Here is a 20,313-nt window from a genome sequence, read left to right on the forward strand (position 1 = left end):
ACCCTTTGACCAACATTTCCTTGTTTCCCCCACTGCCATGAGTTTGGCTTTTGTGTTTTTTTAATTTTTAAATTTTTGTTTATTTATTTATTTTGCTTTTCTAGGGCTACACCCATGGCATATGGAGGTTCCCAGGCTAGGAATCCATCCAGTCAGAGCTACAGCTGCTGACCTATGCCACAAGCACAGCAACATCAGATCGAAGCCACATCTACAACCTACACCACATCTCATGGCAACACCAAATCCTTAATCCACTGGGCAAGGCCAGGGACGGAACCCGCAACCTCATGGTTCCTAGTCAGATTCATTTCCGCTGCGCCATGATGGGAACGCTGAGTTTGGCTTTTTTAGATACCACATGCAAGTGCAATCATACAGTATTAGTCTTTCTAGGTCTAGGTATTAGTCTTTCTGTTCATGAGAACAAAAACTTTGCCTTGTCCACTGCTGTTATCCTTAGTGTCAAAAATAGTGCCTGGCAAATAGTAGGTACTCAGTTATTCTTTGTTAAATGCAGGAAGCTCCAACAAGTTTGCCCCTCATCTTTTTTTTTTTTTTTTTGTCTTTTATCTTTTGTCTTTTTAGGGCCGCGCCTGTGGCATATGGAAGTTCCCAGGCTAGGGGTCGAATCAGAGTTACAGCTGCCAGCTTACGTCACAACCACAGCAACGCAGGATCCGAGCTGCCTCTGAAACCTACACCACAGCTCACGGCAACACTGGATCCTTAGCCCGCTGAGCGAGGCCAGCGATTGAACCCAGAGATGGAGCCTCATCCTCATGGATACTGGTCGGATTCGTGAACCACTGAGCCATGACGGGAACTCCTTGCACCCATATCTTGAAGGTCACAAGAAGAAAATTGAATTTAATCCTGCTAGGTAGGAGAAGACCATTAAAATCCTCCAAAGCAGGATAGTGGCATGACCTGGGTTTTAGTAAGCTACCTCTAGGGACAATGGGAGTGACAAACCTGGAGTAACAAACCTGACTAGGATCCATGAGGATATGGTTTTGATCCCTGGTCTTGCTCAGAGGGTTAAGGATCTGGCATTGCTGTGGCTGTGTTGTAGGCTGGCAGCTGTAGCTCTGATTTGACCCCTGGCCTGTGAACTTCCATATGCCCATATGCTATGGTGTGGCCCTAAAAAACAAAAACAAAAACAAAAAAAGGTTAAAATGACAAACCTTTGGAGACTTGTAGTAATTTTAGGAAATGTTTATTATCTGTGTTTTGTGGAACAACTTACTCAGAAGTATTATGATTTTTATTTCATGTTTTAAAGATTCCCAAATGTATCATAAAAGAATTTCTTTAAAATTTCTAAAACACATATCCTAGGGAAAAAAAAAAAGCCACATGTGCAGTTTGTCATCAGTAGTAGTTGTCATCTTTGAAAAGTACCAAGAACTTTTTCTCTGAAATTTTATGGCACCACCACCTAAAAATTTATTTCTCCTATTGGTCATAAATTTCTTTTAAAAATACATTTTTTTAAGGAGGAGTTCCCTGATGGCCTAGTGGTTAAGAATCCAGCATTGTCACTGCTGTGGCTTGGCCTGGGAATTTCTGCATGCTGCAGGTGCAGCCAAAAATTTTCTTTTAAATGTTTATTATAATTGATCATATGATTCATCCATTTCTATAGTGCAGTGTAATATCATTTATATTTACTTTTAACATAGTGATTACAATTCAGTGGTAGTTTTCACAAATTATTTTCAAAAATGGTTATAGATTTTAGATAGACAAACCCTTAAATATTGGCGATCCTTTTCAGTTGATTGTTATATCTTAGCTTTTTAAAAAAGGCATTGAATACAAGCATTTGTGGAAAGGATTTTACGGCTGAGATACCTGTCCAGGATCTGCATGTCTGAAATCTTGCCATCCTTACAAGCTAATAGGTTTGCTTTTTACTGTTTCCTGGCTGTTAGCAGAAGACAAGACTCCAGGGTCAGAAACAAAGGGACTTTAACATCATGGCAAAAACAGTGTTGGTGACTCACATTGATTCACATTGTTTCCTCAGCCCTCTAAGTGCCATGAGGGTGACACAAAAGACCTACGTGGGTGGCTACACATGCAGCGAGTCATGCTAATGGAGAGGATGCCAGAGCTTGGGGTGGGATGGGGAAGCACCACTTTTATATTGAAGAGCAGCAAGCCTGCTTCTTGGCAGGGGAAAGACGTTACCTCATCCTTGGGGTTGCTCACTGCAAACGCAGCTCAGGAACAGCCCTCGGAAAAAAAGTGGTCCAGGCTTTGTATTCTTGACGTGCCCGGAAAGAATGTGCAAGGATGCTTGGGGCTACGGATGTTGCCTCTCGGCAAGGTGCTGTGTTGATAAGAAAAAGTATAGGCTCCTAAAATGAAGTGGGCCAAATCTAAAATGCAATTTTCTGTGAGAAAACACCAGAAATTTTAATTGAAATTGAGATGTACAGCATTACTGCTCCTCCTGAGTCAGAAAGTGTGGCTGACAGGTCTGTCATCATATAATATTGATGAGTGTGTGGAATATTAGTCGACAATTTAGTGGAATTAATTGAGAATCATTATAATGAATACCAAACATTTTTTAAATTTAAGTTTAACCTTTCCGTTTTTAAAAAATTTTTTTTCTTTATTTTTTTGGCCACATCCACAGCACTTGGAAGTTCCCAGGCCAGGGATCTAACCTGAGCTACAGCTGTGACCCAAGCCGCTGCAGTGACAAATGCCATTTCCCTAACTGCTAGTCTAGCAGGGAACTTCAGATTTAGCCTTTCTTAGTGGAATATTGCTATGCTTTAATAGTTTTCTCTAAACATGATTTTCTTCCCCTCTTTTTAGGGCTGCACCTCTGGCATATGGAAGTTCCCAGGCTAGGAGTCAAATTGGAGCTGTAGCTGCTGGCCTACACCACGGCCACAGCAACGCTGGCTCCTTAACCCACTGAGCGAGGCCAGGGATCAAACCTGTATCCTCAAGGATCCTAGCTGGGCTCATTACCACTGAACCATGACAAGAACTCTCTAAACATCATTTTTAAAAACTATGATAGGAGTTCCCTGGTGGTGCATCAGGTTAAGGACCTGATGTTGTCCCTGCTGTGGCTCAGGTTGCAGCTGTGACACGGGTTTGATCCCTGGCCCTGAAATTTTTGCTTGCCATGGGTGCGGCAATAAATAAATAGATAGATAGATAGATAAACTATGACATTTAAAAACAAAGCGGTGATAGTAGTAACCACAGCACCAAAAATGGGCAACATTTCTTGAGGGGTTGCAGTGTGACATATCCCATTCAAAGTACTTCTGAGTATCAACTCACTAACCCTGACAATAACTCTATGAAATAGGCACTATTGTTTTGTATAAGAGGAAACTAAGGCATAGAAAGGGTAAGTAATTTACATGATATCACATAGAACATCAGTTAGGATGCTTTCAGCCATGGATGGCAGAAACTCTCAGCAATCGTTGATTTATTATATGACATTCCAGGCTTCAGAGCTAGTTAAGTCAATGGCTAAACAAAGTCAGCAGTCAAAATCATTTTTCAAAGCTCATCATCTATGCACTGGCTTTGCCCTCTGGCTGGCCCCTCTTGCGGTCACCAGATGACCCTCCCAGTTCCTGCCTCATTCCCACCGGGGCAATGTCCAGAGTCAGAGAGGAAACCTCTCCTTGCTTCTCCTGTGCAGAAAGCTTCCCTATGAGCCCCTGGCAGATCCACGTCACATGTGCCAGAACTGAGTTCCACGCCCACCTCAAAAACATCTGTTCAGAAAGTGACATCACTGTAGTGGGCTGAGACTAGACAGGAGTGACCCTTGGCACTGGGAATATGATCACCCCTGCCCCCCAAGCTCTGCGAAGATAAATCTGAGGCACTGCTGGCAGTAAAAAAAAGGAGTTGCCTTGGAGTGCCCCCATCACAGTCTTTTCCGCCTGGTCAGCAGATGCTGTCCAGGGAGCCTACGCTGAAGGTCTGGGGATTCTACCTGGGCTTTCACGGCTCTCTTTCCAGCTCACATTTTAGAAACCAGTATTATTCTCCTTAAACTGTGTGTCCGGTTAGTAATAGGTCCTGTACAGGGCTTGGGCTAAGTGTCACCAGGATAGGACCTCTATTTTAATACTGTTCCTAGCATTTCATTTTGCTAGCAAGAAATCTCTGATTTCATTTTCTTCTTTGTAACGCTAGACACTAGATTATAGTTTAGCCATACTGACGTTTTTTTAAAAAAATGGATCTATTTTCTGCACAGTCTCAGTCTGATGACAAAGAGTACATCTGGAAAACTGGCTTTCTTACTACCATTTGAGATGCCCGTCATTAAAAGTCTGGAGGAGAGCTTTACAAATACTTCCCCCTACTTAGATTTTTTTGGGAATCGAGTTTAAAATCAAATATAGTACAGTGGTGTGGTTCTCTTAAAGAACCAATTCTCAAATTTTTTGGTTTTAGGACCTCTTTACAATCTTAAAACTTATTGGGGACCTCAAAGAGCTCTAGTTTATTCTGTAGCTATCCATAGTTTCCATATTCAAAAATTTTTAAAGGAGAAACATTTACAATAATGATAAACCAATTCAGTATTAGTATAAACAACATACTTTAAAGAAAAACAAACTCCATTTTTCAAAAGAAAAACTTTAATGAAAATAGTGTTATTTTACATTTTTGCAAATCTTCTTAGTGCTTGGCATAATGGAAAAATAGCTGAATTCTGTCTGCTTCTGCATGCTTTCTGTCATGCAGTCACATGACATGTAGCCTCTGGAAAATTCCACTGAACACGTATGACAGAATGATAGTGGAAAAGAAAATAAAATCTTAATATTACTGTGAAAATAATTTTGACCTTGTGGATTCCCTGAAAGAGTGTTCTGGAACCCCGGGGGCTCCTCAGACTATACTTTGAGAACCACTGTCTTACCTTAATATGTCCATGCACAATTTATAATGGCTTCAAGCAGCAGCACACGTGAAACAGTGGATAAGATATTAAAAGGAGGCTTGTAAATTGGCCATGTCTCAGAAAATGGAAATAAGAGAGTATCAGTGGAACAATGTGCTACAGTCCAGAGAAGCTGATAATCCAGCAGAATCCTAGGGAAAACCCCAAATCATGAGCAGATAATTCCGGGGATTTCATCACTTCACCAACCCTTTGAATCTTTAAAATATGATTTACACCAAACATGCTCACTAAATTTATTTTGAAGGAAATATTGATTATATACAGCACATTTAATCTCCCCCGCTCCCCTCCTTTTTTTTCAGATTTAACATTTCAGATGATTTGAAGATTGGCTTTTTCATCACAGACCATGCTACTCAAACAGATTCCAGTGAGATTTTGCAATTACAGGAGTTGAGTTCATCTACACAAAAGCTTGTGCAGGTAAATCTGGATTTATTTTGAAACTTTTGAGATCATCTTTAGGTAGTATTTGCTTTTATGTCTCTTCCTTGACAGAATTAAAATGATTAACATTTAAAAATATTAGCGGAGTGCCCGTCATGGCGCAGTGGAAATGAATCCGACTAGGAACCATGAAGTTGCAGGTTCAGTTCCTGGCCTTGCTCAGTGGGTTAAGGATCTGGCGTTGTTGTGAGCTGTGGTGTAGGTCACAGACACGGCTCAGATCTGGCGTTGCTGTGGCTCTGGCATAGGCCGGTGGCTACAGCTCCAATTAGACCCCTAGCCTGGGAACTTCCATATGCCGTAGGTGCGGCCCTAAAAACCAAAACCAAAAAAAAAAAAAAAAAAAAAAATTATTAGTATAAACTACTACTTGTATTTGTATCGTATTATGTCTTGCCTGTACATGTTATCTTGTTTAGTGAAATGTTTTCTTACTCTCTCTGGAATTCTTTTGATATCTGTGAATATTTTCTGTTTAAGATACTTTAAAAATGATAAAATATTTTGGCATATCAAAAAATGTTGAGAAAAATAAAGCAAATAACTCTGTCACCCACTGTCACAGAGGAAGAAATTCTCCTCTGTCCTTCTAGGTTTTCTGGCTGGACTAAGATTTAAATTGGCTTGAGACAGGTGAACCGGAGAAAATTCAACAAAAATGTAATAACATATATGTGGACGAGACCCAGGAAAACTGAATAACTTGCCAAAATAGCCAAACGCTCATGTCAGCTAAAGACAAAAGAGGATGTTGGGGTAGTTTGGGACTTCACAGGAAAGAAGGCAATTCACATGAAGATGGAAATGCAAATATTTGGTCAGCAGATGTTTGCTGGGCCATGCAGAGGCAATGGATCACAGAGGAATTTTAACAAATAGGCTTGCCTGGGTTCCTCCCTGTCTACACAGCTAGTTCACATTTTTATACATAGTTATCTATGGTGATGGCTTCCTGCCTGGAGGTTGACTCGCTATACCCTTTTAGGCAGTTATGGTCAAAGGTTCTTCCTACTTCTTTGGGGGCCTTAAAAATAATCAACCTAAATAAATCATCATGCCAAAGAGACACAATTTGAGGTGACAAGTTTTTCTCCCCTATACATACCACCATACAGCTTTGTCAAATCCATAATAGACTATCATATTTTTGGTCTTTTTTTTTTTTTTTTTTTTGTTTTTTTTTTTTGTTGTTTTTGGGCTCCGCATATATTCCATATATCGGGTGCACTGCTACACAACACAGCAACCATCAAGCTGCGTCTGCACCTACACACACTCAGGCCGGATCTTCCTGAGGAGGTCTTTTTTGATTCGTACCCCTCAATTTTTTTTTGATTGTAAAGAAACAAGATATTTCATACACATTGGATATCGAGAGTTATTATCAAACGTGCTCATCAGTAAAACTCACATGGGGTGGTGTACTACTGTAAATACTGGAGGATGCTTTGCTTGTTTTTTCACTTAACAATATAACTTGGAAATCACTTGTGTACTTTGGTACCTAAGGAGCAGCCTTGCCTGTTTTATAAGTACATTGTTTCTCAAAATGGCATCATTTGTTTAGCTGTCCCCCTATTATTGATGGCATTTTGATTGTTTCACATCTTTTACCTGCAATGAATAATCTGTACCTAACCACACACCAGTAAATCTGTGGTGTAAATTCTTAAAAGTGAAATTTCTGAGTCAGAGGGTGTGTACATTAGTCATTTCTTCTGTATTTATTAATCCTATCATAGTTTTACTTTCTAGTTCGTAAATTTCTTATCTTTATTATTTAATTCCTTCTTTGAGTTTACTGTTTTTCTTTTTTTTGACCACACCCACAGCCTATGCAAGTTCCCAGGCCAGAGATCAAATCCAAGCTGCAGCTGCAACCTATGCTACAGCTATGGCAACCCCAGATCCTTAACCAACAGCGCTGGGCTGGGGAATTGAACCCATGCCGCTGGATCCTTAACCTGCTTGTGCCTCCTGTTTTTATTTTTCTAATTCCTTGGATTGGAAATGAGTATCAGCTGGGATGGCATAGAGCTCTATGTATAGACAATGCACCTATGGTTTTTTTATTTTATTTTTCTATATAATGATTTTTATTTTTTCCATTATGGGTGGTTTACAGTGTTCTGTCAGTTTTCTCCTCTACAGCAGTGTGACCCAGTTACACATACATGTACACATTCTATTTTCTCACATTATCATGCTCCATCATAAGTGACTAGACATAGTTCCCAGTGCTACACAGCAGGATCTCATTGCTAATCCATTCCAAAGGCAATAGCCTGCATCTATTAAGACAATGCACCTATGTTGACTTAAGTAGCAAGTCTTGGGGTAGCATATCCAGAATTAGGAGTTAGAGCAGTAGCTCCCTGATGTCATCCGTGTATCAGATTCGTTTTATCTTTTCACACACAGCTCCATTATTCATGCATGGATTTTGCTATCATATTTCTGACTCGTGGTAACCCCATGGTGGCTCCATTTCCAGCCTCTCTCTGCATTTCATAGAGAAAGCAGAAAATGGGAGAAGTTGAGAGGGGCAGTGGTGGCTCTACTAAAAGAGCAAAAACTTCCCATAGAAAACTCCAGCTCATCTCTCATTGGCCTTAACTATATCACATGACCACTTTTCACTGCAGAGGACTCTAGGGGGGGCGCATTCCTGCCCTAACAACATCACCCTTCTCTCAGTAAGGAAGGACCAGTGTAATGGACATTGAGCTGTAAGCTGTTCATGCCTATAGATAATTCACTTCAAGGCTCCCTTCTTTTCTTTCATAAGCATTTAAGATGGTATATTTCCCACTAACTACTTCTTCAGCTTCATCCCCAAATTTTTGAAATGTAGTGTTTTTATTAATATTTAGATTTAAGGAGTCCCTGTTGTGGCTCAGCAGTAATGAACCTGACTAGTATCCATGAAGACACAGGTTCGATCCCTGGCCTTTCTCAGTGAATTAAGGATCCAGCGTTGCCATGAGCTGTGGTGTAGGTTGCAGATGCGGCTCAGATCTGGCGTGGCTGTGGCTGTGGCATAGGCTGGCAGCTGTAGTTCTGATTGGACCCCAAGCCTGGGAACCTCCCTATGCTGTGGGTGTGGACCTAAAAAAAAAAATTTAGATTTAAATGCTCTAATTTCCCATTTTCTTTATAAAGGCCCTTTGTTTGATAAGAAGTTTATTAGTTACTCTAAATATTATTGAGTTTTAACTTAACTGCTTTCCTAAGGTTTTGTTTCCAGCCCATTATATATATATATATTTTTAGTCTGATTTTTCAGGTTTGTTCAGCTTTTTGAATGTTTACATCTTTCACCAAATTGGGGAGAGTTTTGGCCACTATATCTGCAAATATTTTTTTCTACCCCCCCCTTCCTATCCTCTCCTTCTCCTCCAATTACTTGTATGTCAGATCTCTGATTTTTGATTCACAGGGCCCTGACCTCTGTTTATTTTTAAAATTTTTAAAAATCTTTTTTCTCTCTGTTGCCCTATTAATCTATCTTCAAGTTCACATATTCTTTCTTCTTTTGTCTTTAGTCTTCTGTTAAACTCTTCCAGTGAAGTTCTTTTTGGGGCCATGCTCATGGCATGTGGAAGTTCCCAGGCCAGGGATCAAACCCATGCCACAGTAGCAACCAAAGGGGCTGCTGTGACAATAGCAGTCCCTTAATCCACAGTGCCACAAGGGAACTCACTAAACTCTTCTAGTAAATTTTTAATTTCAGATTTTTTTTTTCAATTCTAGAGGGTTTTTTTGTTTTTTGTTTGTTTGTTTGTTTGCTTTTTAGGGCTGCACCCAAGTCATATGGAGGTTCCCAGACTAGGGGTCTAATCAGAGCTACAGCTGCCAGCCACAGCCACACAGGATGCAGGATCTGAGCCACATCTGTGACTTACACCACAGCTCATGGCAACGCCATATCCTTAACCTACTGAGCAAGGCCAGGGATCGAACCCTCAACCTTATGGTTCCTAGTCAGATTCATTTCCCCTGCTCCACAATGGGAACGCCAAGAGTTGTTTGTTTTTTAGTCATAGTTCATAATTTCTTTTACTTACTTTCTTTTTTTTTTTTTTTTTTTTTTTTTTTTTTTTTTTTTTTTTTTTTGCTTTTTAGGGCTGCACATGTGGCATATAGAATTTCCTAGTCTAGGAGTTGAATCAGAGCTGCAGCTGCCAGCCACTGTTACAGCCATAGCAATGCAAAATCTAAGCCTTGTCTGTGACCTACACCACAGCTCACAGCAACACTGAATCCTTAACCCACTTTATGAGGCCAGGGAGTGAGCCCACATCCTCATGGTTACTAGTCAGGTTCATTACCACTGAGCCACAATGGGAACTCCTCATCATAATTTCTATTTCTCTGCTGATATTGCCAAATATTCCTTTTTATTATAAGTGTATTTTTTACTTCATCATGCATAGTTATGATAGTTGCTTTAATGTCTTTGCTTGCTAATTCCAACATTTGGGTAATGTTGGTGTTGGTCTTAATCATCTTTTTTCTTGAGATTGAATCCATTTTCCTGTTTTGTTTGGTTTTTTGTATATCAAGTAATTTCGATTATATCCTAGACAACCTAGAAACTATCATGCTAAGTGAAGTTAGCCATATAATGAGACACCAACATCAAATGCTTTCACTGACATGTGGAATCTGAAAAAAGGACAGACTGAACTTCTTTGCAGAACAGATGCTGACTCACAGACATTGAAAAACTTATGGTCACCGGAGGAGGAGACAGTTTCGAGGATGGGGGGGATGTGCCTGGGCTGTGGGATGGAAATCCTGTGAAATCAGATTGTGATGATCATTATACAACTACAGATGTGATAAATTCATTTGAGTAATTAAAAAATAAAGTGCTCACTTGATTAGATAAACCACTCTTGATGAACTTAAAGTCAACCAATTAGGGACCAGGGTCCTTAACTACATCTGTAAAATCCATTCACTTTTGTGTATATAACATAAGACAATCACATGAGTGATATTTCATTACATTTACCTTATTCTGCTGTTAGAAGCAAGTCATTGTTTAGCCTGAACTTAAGGGAAGGGAATTCTACAAGGACATGCATAGTAAGGAGAAGAAATCATAAGGCCACCCTAAAATATGTTTACTATAACTAAGTGATTCAAGGTCTGGGATGAAGACTGTTTCCCTGTTGTGGTGATATACCCTTTTTTTTTTTTCCAAAATACATAATATACATTTATACAAAGCATATATTTTACAAATTGAAATTAGATTATATCCTAGACAATGTTCTGAATTCTGAATGTCATGTTCTGAATTCTGACCTATGTAGATATTCCTCTTAAGACTGTTGAAGTTTTCGTTTTAGCTTTCAATGAACTTGTTTGGTCTCAAACTTCTAGCTGTCTCTTAGCAGCCCAAACTTGGGTTTGTTCTTGTAGCTCTAGTTGGGCAGCTTATAATCTACTCCACGTGTGTGTGTTTTAGGGATCAGCCAAGATTTATTCAGAGTTTATACACATATGGTGTCAATGTTTTTCCATTTTTAGGTTATTAAATCTCTTCAAGTGGATTTTGGGTTCCTCAAGCAATTGCTTCACCTGAAGTTTGAGGACCGTCTTAAAGAGGAATCAGGCAGACTCTTCACTTCTCTACATGACAGGATCCTGACAGTTGAAAAACGTTACCAGCAGGTAGAAATTCTCTCCCTTTGTTTTGTATATAGATTAATTTTTTAAATTTTTTTTAATTTTTTTTTTTTTTTTTTTTTTTAGGGCCACACCTGTGGCATATGGAGATTCCCAGGCTAAAGGTTGAATTGGAGCTGTAGCTGCCAGCCTACACCATAGCCACAGCAACTCAGGATCCAAGCCGCATCTACAACCTACACCACAGCTCACGGAAACACTGGATCCTTAACCCAATGAGTGAGGACAGGGATTGAACCTGCGTCCTCATGGATGCTAGTCAGATTTGTTAACTGCTGAGCCATGACGGGAACTCTAATTTTTTTTTTTTTATTTAAAGATTTTTTGGCTATACCCACAGCATATGGAAGTTCCCAGGCCAGGGACTGAACCCTTGCCACTGCAGTGACAACACCAGATCCTTAACCTATAAGGCCACATGAGAACTCCTCAAAGTACTTTTTAATGTATTTCCTCTTTAAGTCCCTCAACAATCCTAAAGTAGAAATCTGTTATCCTTGCTCTACAGATAAGGAAACTGAGCCACCAAGGTTAAGCAACTTGTCTAAAGTCAGACAGATATTAAGTGGCACAGTCACATTGCCATCCAATTCTAAGTCAAAAGCTTACTGGTTGTTTGTATCAGAATCAAGGGTATTTTTTAAAGATGTACTATCTTACATTGTTATGCATAACAGAGAGGATCAAATAATTTATCAGAAAGTAACTCCTATTTGTGGATTTGTGGCCCTAGATTTCTCCTCCTGAGCATAATCCATCCAGAAAGTACCAGGACCAGAAGAGGATATGAATTCCAAATAGATTTCACTATTTTAAAAGCAGTTTGAAGACACTAAAAAGACTTTGATATGGAAGATGAAATACAATGTTCGCATTATCTGTATTTATTTTATCCATCTGAGCTCTTTTTTGCTTTTGGTTAAATATACGTGAAAATAGGATGTGCTATAAATAGCTGTAGTGTAGAGGAAATGATTATAAAGTAATGTTTTCTAGAGAGCATGATGGTTTTATCCTGAGCCCCTCCCTTGTAGATGTGAGAGTTGTGTTTGGAAATATATTATGGTGCTCATTATACTTTTCATTTGCAGAATGAGGACACCTTAAGAAAATGCTACAATCAGCAGCTGGCCGACGCCATAGCTACTATCAAAGGAATGTACAAGGTGGGTTTTTTGTGCTGTTATGAGTGAGATCAGCTTTATATTCTGGGAATGTGCAGTGTGGGGCTCACCCTGGGTTCTCAGAAGATTTTTTAGCTTTGAATATCAGATTCCTCCATCTTCAGGTCACCAAAGGGGAATCAAGTCTAAGACTATTCATGCTTACTTTAAATGTATCAAAATAACACTTTATGGTGACACAACTTTCGAGCCAAAAATTCCAATCTGATATCTAGGACACCTGGGCAAGTGATGAATCCTGGCGTTTGAAGTCCGGCTCTGCCACTCAATTGCTCTGTGACTTTAGGGAAAATCCTGACCCTCTCTGCCTCAGTTTCCTCATCTGGCAGATGAGGAGCATCTAGTACCCCCCTCATAGGCCTGTTCTAAGGAGTGACATGAATTGATCCTTACAATAGTGTCGGGAATATAAGTGCAGTCTGAATGTTTATCGGATAAATAATCTCTTTACAAATTCATGACACTCCAGTGGGTGTTGGTGTCTTTTTCTGGTCCTTTATGTTCTCATGTTAGCATTTAGGCTTACAGCTTTCTGCTCACTGACTGCAGATTTCAGATGTGGTAAAGGGGTCTTAAGATAGCTGTAATCCTTATCAATTTTTATTAATTTGTCCTTGAGGAAATTGCCTTTAGGGGAGCCTAAAAGGTCACATTGCAGTGACTGCACGTGGCTCAACTTAATGAACATATCTATTTTAACAAATAAAAGGAAGCAACAGGAGTTCCCGTCGTGGCGCAGTGGTTAACGAATCCGACTAGGAACCATGAGGTTGCGGGTTCGGTCCCTGCCCTTGCTCAGTGGGTTAACGATCCGGCGTTGCCCTGAGCTGTGGTGTAGGTTGCAGACGCGGCTCGGATCCCGCGTTGCTGTGGCTCTGGCGTAGGCCGGTGGCTACAGCTCCGATTCAACCCCTAGCCTGGGAACCTCCATATGCCGCGGGAGCGGCCCAAGAAATAGCAACAACAACAACAACAAAAAAAAAATAAAAATAAAAAAATAAAAAAAATAAAAGGAAGCAACAGACACCATAGAATATTAGGTTGTGATAACTTTAAGTAAAAGAAATTCACCTTCTATTTAAGCAACACTTGTTGAGTGAATACTGTTTTCCAATTAATATATGCTAGACACTGACATTACAGAGATGAAAAAAGAATGCAAGGAGTGGTTATAAACAAATCAAAACAATACTTTATTTGTTTGGCTGCAGCTGTGGCATGTGGAAGTTCCTAGGCCAGGGTTTGAACCCATGCCACAGCAGTCACCAGAGCCACAGCAGTGACAATGTTGGATCCGTAACCTACTAAGCCACCAGGGAACTCTAAAACAATAGTTTTTTACTTTTTTTTTTTTTGCTTTTTAGGGCCACGCTTGCTGCACATGGAGGTTCCCAGGCTAAGGGTCGAATCAGAGCTACAGCTGCCAGCCTACACACAGCCATAGCAACGCAGGATCTGAGCCACATCTGTGACCTATACCACAGCTCATGGCAACACTGTATTCTTAACCCCCTGAGCAAGGCCAGGGATCGAACCCACAACCTCATGGTTCCTAGTCGGATTCGTTTCTGCTGTGCCACGATGGGAACTCCAGTTTTTTACTTTTTTAAAAAACTTTTGTGGCCACACCCACAACATATGGAAGTTCCCAGGCTAGGGAATGAACCCAAGCCACAACTGTGACCTACATTGCTTTATCCTACTGTGCTGGGCTGGGATTGAATCCACGCCTCTGCAGCGACCTGAGCCACCATAGTCTGATTCTTAACTGATTGTACCACAGTAGGAATGCTAAAACAATAGTTTTTTAAATGCATAGATAACACATATACCAGGAGTTATGGTGATACCACAGAAGGAGTAGCTATTTCTGCTGGGATGCTTTTAAAATGCTTCACAGAGGAGGCTATATTTGTGCTGATTTTAAAGTATTCAGCTGGCAGACAGGAATAAAAAGATATTGTTGGCAGACTGCATAGTGTACATTGGTCAGGATGTTTTTAGCAGCAAGTCAGAAATCTAACTCACACTGGAGTTCCCATCATGGCACAGTGGAAATGAATCTGACTAGGAACTATGAGGGTTTGGGTTTGATCCGTGGCCTTGCTCGGTGGGTTAAGGATCCGGCATTGCTGTGAGCTGTGGTGTAGGTTGGAGATGTGGCTGGGATCTGGCCTTGCTGTGGCTGTGGTATAAGCTAGAATTTGTAGCTCCAATTAGCCCCCTAGCCTGGGAACCTCCATATGCCACAGGTGCAGCCCTAAAAAGCAAAAAAAAAAAGGCAAGAAAGAAAGAAAAGAAGTCTAACTTATACTGGTATTAGCTGAAAGAATTTATTGGCTCTTGTAACTGAACAGTGTAGCCGTAGTAATGACTTCAGGAAAAGCTGGATCTAGGTGTTCAAATAATGTCATCAAGAAACTGTTCATCCCCTGCTTCTATCTTCTTTGCTGGTTAAATTCCCAGGCAGATTCTCTCCACATAGGGCCAAACTCATAGAGAACATCTCTTTCTAAATATTTCTGTAAGAATCTCAAGACTGACCCTGGTTGATCTGGCCTGATTATTGATCCCCTACCCCCACCCATAGCCAGGCAGTCATATACTATCCACCCCAGAAGGTAATAGTGAGGAGATGATTTACCCAAATGGAAAAGAGATTCTGTTACTCAAAGGAAGGGTGTTGGTTAGGGAAAACTGGCTAGGTAAATTGACTTTTCGGTTCCAGTTACAAGTGAAAAGGGAGCAAGGCCTGGACAGAGAACTGCATGTGGTCAGCATTACTAGCTGTTGCATTGTCCCATGTGGGGGCCACTTGCAATACAAGGCTGATGAAATCAAAATTAACTTAAAAATTCATGGAAGTTCCCGTTGTTGCTCTGCAGTAACGAACCTGCCTAGTATCCACGAGGATGTGGGTTCAATCCCTGGCCCTGTTCGGTGGGTTAAGAATGCAGCATTGCTGTGAGCAAACCCAGGGACACTATGTTGGTTCTTAACCTGCAGAGCCACAAGGGGCACTCCTAGCCTAGTCTTTGAAGTCAGCGTTCTTGCTGATTAGAAGTCAAGTTATGCCTCTGCAGAAGTGCTGTGTGGTTTATCTAAAATGTGGTACCCAGGAAGTTCCCTTCATGGCTCAGGATCCCGACTAGGATCTATGAGGATGCAAGTTCGATCCCTGGCCTCATTCAGTGGGTTAAGGATCTGGCATGGCTGTGAGCTATGGTGTAAGGTTACAGACTCGGCTCAGAGCCTATGTTGCTGTAGCTGTGGGCATTTGTAGCTCCTATTGAACCCATTGCATGGGAACCTCCATATGCCGTGGGTGTGCCTCCCCCCCAAAAAAATGCAAAACCCCACCCCAAAACAAACAAACAAATGTGGGCTTGCTCTCTTGCCTGCTTCAACCCCATAAAATAAGCATTTGAAAGAGACCCTAGTGTCCTCTTCTGTTACTCAGGAAACTAAGGCACAGTGACATTGAGCAACTGTCCAAGGTCTCAGAGATCATCAGCGTTGGACCTGGGACTCAAATTCCCACCTATGTCTCTCAAGTTTTTCTGTAAGGAATGGGAAGTACTTGAATTTTCCGAGCAGGAGAGAGATGCCTTATCCTTTGGGATGGTTACTCCTGTAACAGGGTTAATGCACTGGAGAAATGGACATGTCGGTATAGACTCTGTAAGACAGAAACCACCAGAGGATCCTTAGTGTCTAGCTCAGGGCTTGGTTTTTTTGTTTTGTTTTTTGGTTTGTTTTTTGGTTTTTTTTCGTTTGTTTGTTTGTTTGTCTTATTGTCCTTATTAGGGCCACACCAGCAGCATATGGAGGTTCCCAGGCTAGGGGTCTAATCAGAGCTGTGGCTGCCGGCCTACGCCAGAGCCCCAGCAATGCCAGATCTGAGCCGCATCTGCAACCTACATCACAGCTCACGGCAACACCGGATCCTTAACCCACTGATCGAGGCCAGGGATCGAACCTGCAACCTCATGGTTCCTAGTTGTATTCGTTTCCGCTGCGCCTCAACGGGAACTCCAGGGCTTGGTTTTTAATCAGCATTTGTTGAAGGAAGGCAGGAATGCAGAAGGAAGAATGAGAAAGTGGGAAGGAGAGAACTCGAGCATTATCTGTAGTTTAAGGATGTAAGTTGCACAGTGGAAGGGAGGGAGAGAAGGAAAAGGATAGAAGTTCTGCTCTAGATTGAAAGAATTAAAGAAACAGATAGCCCAATTCAGCATGTGGGGCTAGTTAGCATCCTGATTTTGAATGAACCAACTTGTTAAAAGTTTCAAGACAACTGGAAAAATGTTATTATGGACAGGGTGTTAAATGATATTAAGAAATTGTCAATCTTGTTAATGGGATGCTGGTATTGTGATTATGTAAAAAAAAAAATAAAAAAGAAAAACCTAATTATTTGAGATGAACCCTGAAGTGTTAGGGATCCAGGACTTCATGTCTGGAATTCCTATAAAAATACCTAAGCACAAAATAGGTGGATAAGGAGTTCCCGTCGTGGCTCAGTGGTTAACGAATCCGACTAGGAACCATGAGGTTGCAGGTTCAATCCCTGGCCTTGCTCAGTGGGTTAGGGATCTGGTGTTGCCATGAGCTGTGGTGTAGGTTGCAGACGCGGCTCAGATCCCCATGTTGCTGTGGCTCTGGCGTAGGCCGGCGGCTACAGCTCTGATTCGACCCCTAGCCTGGGAACCTCCATATGCCTTGGGAGCGGCCCAAGAAATGGCATAAAGACAAAAAAAAGAAAAAAAAAAGTGGATAAGTGTATGGCAGACTATTATCACTTTCTCTTGTTTGGTGTATATTTAAATGTTTTCATTGTAAAAAAGAAGACATGTTTGAAAAATGCAAGTAAGCCTTTTAGCTCTCCCACTCCTTTTTTTCTTTTTGGCTGCACCCTAGGCTTGCAGAATTTTCCAGACCAGGATCAAACCCATACAATAGCAGTGGCCTGAGCCGCTGCAGCAACAATGCCAGATCCTTAACTTGTTGCACCACCAGGAAACTCCTTAGCCCCCCTTTTAAAAAAGCCTGCTGGCTTTTATGAAGTCATAATGAGGTCCAAGTTCTTTCACTGGCTCTAGACTTTTCATATCTCCTTGCCCTTTCCCCAGGCTCCCCAAGTTCCTTCTGCTGCAGCTTTTGAACCCTCACACACACCAAGCACATTCCTGCCTCAGGGCTAATTTCTGGAACTTTCTGCCCCAACTTCTTTTTTTTTTTTTTTTTTTAGAGCCCACCTGCAGCATATGGAGGTTCCCAGGCTAGGGGTCAAATAAGAGCTATAGCTGCCTGCCTACACCACAGCCATAGATAGCAACGCAGGATCCGAGCCGCATCCATGACCTACACTGCAGCTCACAGCAACGCCAGATCCTTAACCCTCTGAGTGAGGCCAGGGATCGAACCTGCGTCCTCATGGATGCTAGTCAGATTTGTTAACTGCTGAGCCACGATGGGAACTCCTGCCCCATCTTCATATTGCTGCTCAAATGGTTTCTTCTTTGGCCTCCTGGAGGCCAAAGGACTGTTTTTGATACCAGTCGTTTCCTGTTCTGTTACTCCAGTTTATGGTCTTTAGAGCAGTTACCATCACCTAAAATTATCTCCTTTAAGTTTATGTCTTTTTCTGTGTTCTCTTTTACCCACTGGAGTTCGTGCTTTAAGGGAGCAGTGATCTTGTCTTCACACCTAGAAAGTACCTGGCACGTAGCAGGTGCTAGAAAACTTGTGGTAGAAGAATAAACACATGAACAAACAAGGTGGGGAAGGGCTTTCCCAGCATGAAAGAAACTAAAAAGGAAAATAAAAATAAAAAATAGGCATAAAATGAAAAACTTCTGTACAACAAATGGAATTAAAAATAGCTTGGGAGTTCCCGATGTGGTGCAATGGCATTGGTGGTGTCTCTGCAGCAGCAGGACCCAGGTTCGTTCCCCAGCCCAGCACAATGGGTTAAAGGATCCAGTGTTGCCACAGATGCAGAGCACATAGGTCAGAACTGCAGCTGGGATCTGATCCCTGGCCTGGGAACTCCATATGCCTTGGGGCGGCCAAAGAAAAAAAAAAAAAAAAAAAAAGAAAGAAAAAAAGTTTGAAGACAACTGGGAAAATATTTGCAATAAAACATGCAGATAATATATTAATATTTCTAAAACATTGAGAACTCCTACCAGTCATTAAGATAATGATGAATAACTCAATAGGAACTTGAAAATATATGGAAAAAATATTGAAATAAAAATATCCAAATGGCCAAAAAACATAAAAAGATGCTCAATCCTACTAAAAATCAAGTAGATACAAATAAAACAAACAAACAAAAAATACTTCTATGAGGTTGGCAGGAATTTACAAGGGTGATATATGATCTAGTGTCGGCGAGGTGTAGGTAAATGGGCAAGACATAGACTGGAAGAGTAAATTGGTAGCACCTTTTGGAAGAAAATTTAACAAAATCTAATAAAAAATTCAAATGTTCATTTATTTATACTGAGCAATCCCACTTCTAGTAATCTAGTCCACTAGTTAAAATGGTGAACATATGTATACAATAACTAGCAGCATTATAATCTAGATTTTGATAGGAAATAACAGACTAATACAACTTAGAGATGCAAATGAAGAAAAATACACAGCCATCTAAACTGCGGTAAATTTGTATGTATGGATATGAGGGATTTCCAAAGCATAACAACACAATATTATAGAATCACATTTTGTGAAAAATATAAAGTAAAATGTACATTAAAAGATATCCCCTTTAAGTCCAAAAGGATGCTCTGAGAATGGTGAGAAATAAAACACTTTTAATTTGAAGTTTCTGTATTGTTTCAATTTTTATAGCAATTATGGTTCAGTTTTTTTTATGATAATCAGGTGTTATTTTGCAGTCAAAAGAAATCATTTTAGTTGCAATGCACTTCTTTTTTTCCTTCTCTTTTTCTTTCTTTCCCTTAACATTGACTTTTACAATACAAAAGACAGTTGTCCTTCAAAGCATCCCACATTCTGAACTTGTTTGTTTGCTTTCTCAAGAAGATATGCAACAGAGGAGATACACTCTTTTTTTCATATTTCCTCTAAATTAGAACTTAGCTCTAAAATCTTGATTTGATTCAAGTTCAACTTCTGTGCCTTTTGGCAAGAATATTTTATGAGCAGGGCTTTTTAATGGTAAACCGTTAATTGAAGTATAACATACACCCATAAAAGTGCACAGAATATAAGTGTACAGTTCAAAATTGTGGTTTAAGAAAATGAACAAAACCAGATAATCACCACCTAGACCAAGAATTAGAATGTTGTGGCACCTTGTCATTAACCCCCTCCTTTCCAACAATAACCGTGACCTGACTTCTGTCACCATAGATTCAATTTGCCTATTTTTGAATTTTAGTGTAAATAAAATCATAGAGAACTTACTTATTTGTGTTTGGCTTCTTTCATTGGACATCACATTTTCAGATTTATCCATATTGTTGCATGTTGCAGTAGTTTGTTTTCATTGCTGTCTAGTGTTCTTTATTATGAATATACTATACAGTCAATCCAATGTTCTACTGTAGATGGACATTTGAGTTGTTTCCAGTTTTTGCCTGTAACAAGTATGGTGCTGCTAGGAAGATTCTTGTATGTCTTTTGATGCACACATAAATGAATTTCTCTTGGGCGTATGCTGGAATAGATTTGCTAGATCGTAGGTTAAGCACATTTTCAGTTTTAGTAGATGCTGTCATACTGTTTGCCAAAGTTATACCAATTTATTCTCCCTCCAGAGATGTAGGAGAGTTCCACCTGCTCCATAATCCCACTTCCTTGATTTTTTCAGTCTTTGAGGTTTTAAGTCTTCTTGAGAGTGTGTAGTGGTACTCTTGTGTGTCTGAAATAAATTAAAAAATTATTATTGTTTGCTGTGAGGAGAATGAGTTACAGGAAGGCAAGGGTGGAAACAGGAAGAACAGGGAACATTTGAGCAGTTTCTGTAAG

At 40.4% G+C, this 20,313-nt stretch overlaps 1 protein-coding gene across 3 annotated transcripts in view; it reads left to right on the plus strand.

Annotated features, from left to right (window-relative positions):
* The window catches only part of C10H10orf67 (chromosome 10 C10orf67 homolog), a 128,971-nt gene that overhangs the window by 13,080 nt on the left and 95,578 nt on the right, over positions 1-20,313 (plus strand). For all 3 annotated transcript variants that reach the window (XR_001299311.2, XR_001299314.2, XM_013980259.2), the window contains exons 2-4: positions 5,278-5,398; positions 10,964-11,107; positions 12,214-12,288. Coding sequence is in view for 1 of the 3 variants with exons in the window: in XM_013980259.2 (XP_013835713.1) it covers positions 5,278-5,398; positions 10,964-11,107; positions 12,214-12,288 (340 nt within the window). In the remaining 2 variants the exon portion in view is untranslated. The remainder of the gene's footprint in view (positions 1-5,277; positions 5,399-10,963; positions 11,108-12,213; positions 12,289-20,313) is intronic.

Source organism: Sus scrofa, chromosome 10, assembly GCF_000003025.6.
Source record: "Sus scrofa isolate TJ Tabasco breed Duroc chromosome 10, Sscrofa11.1, whole genome shotgun sequence".
Lineage (NCBI taxonomy): Eukaryota > Metazoa > Chordata > Mammalia > Artiodactyla > Suidae > Sus > Sus scrofa.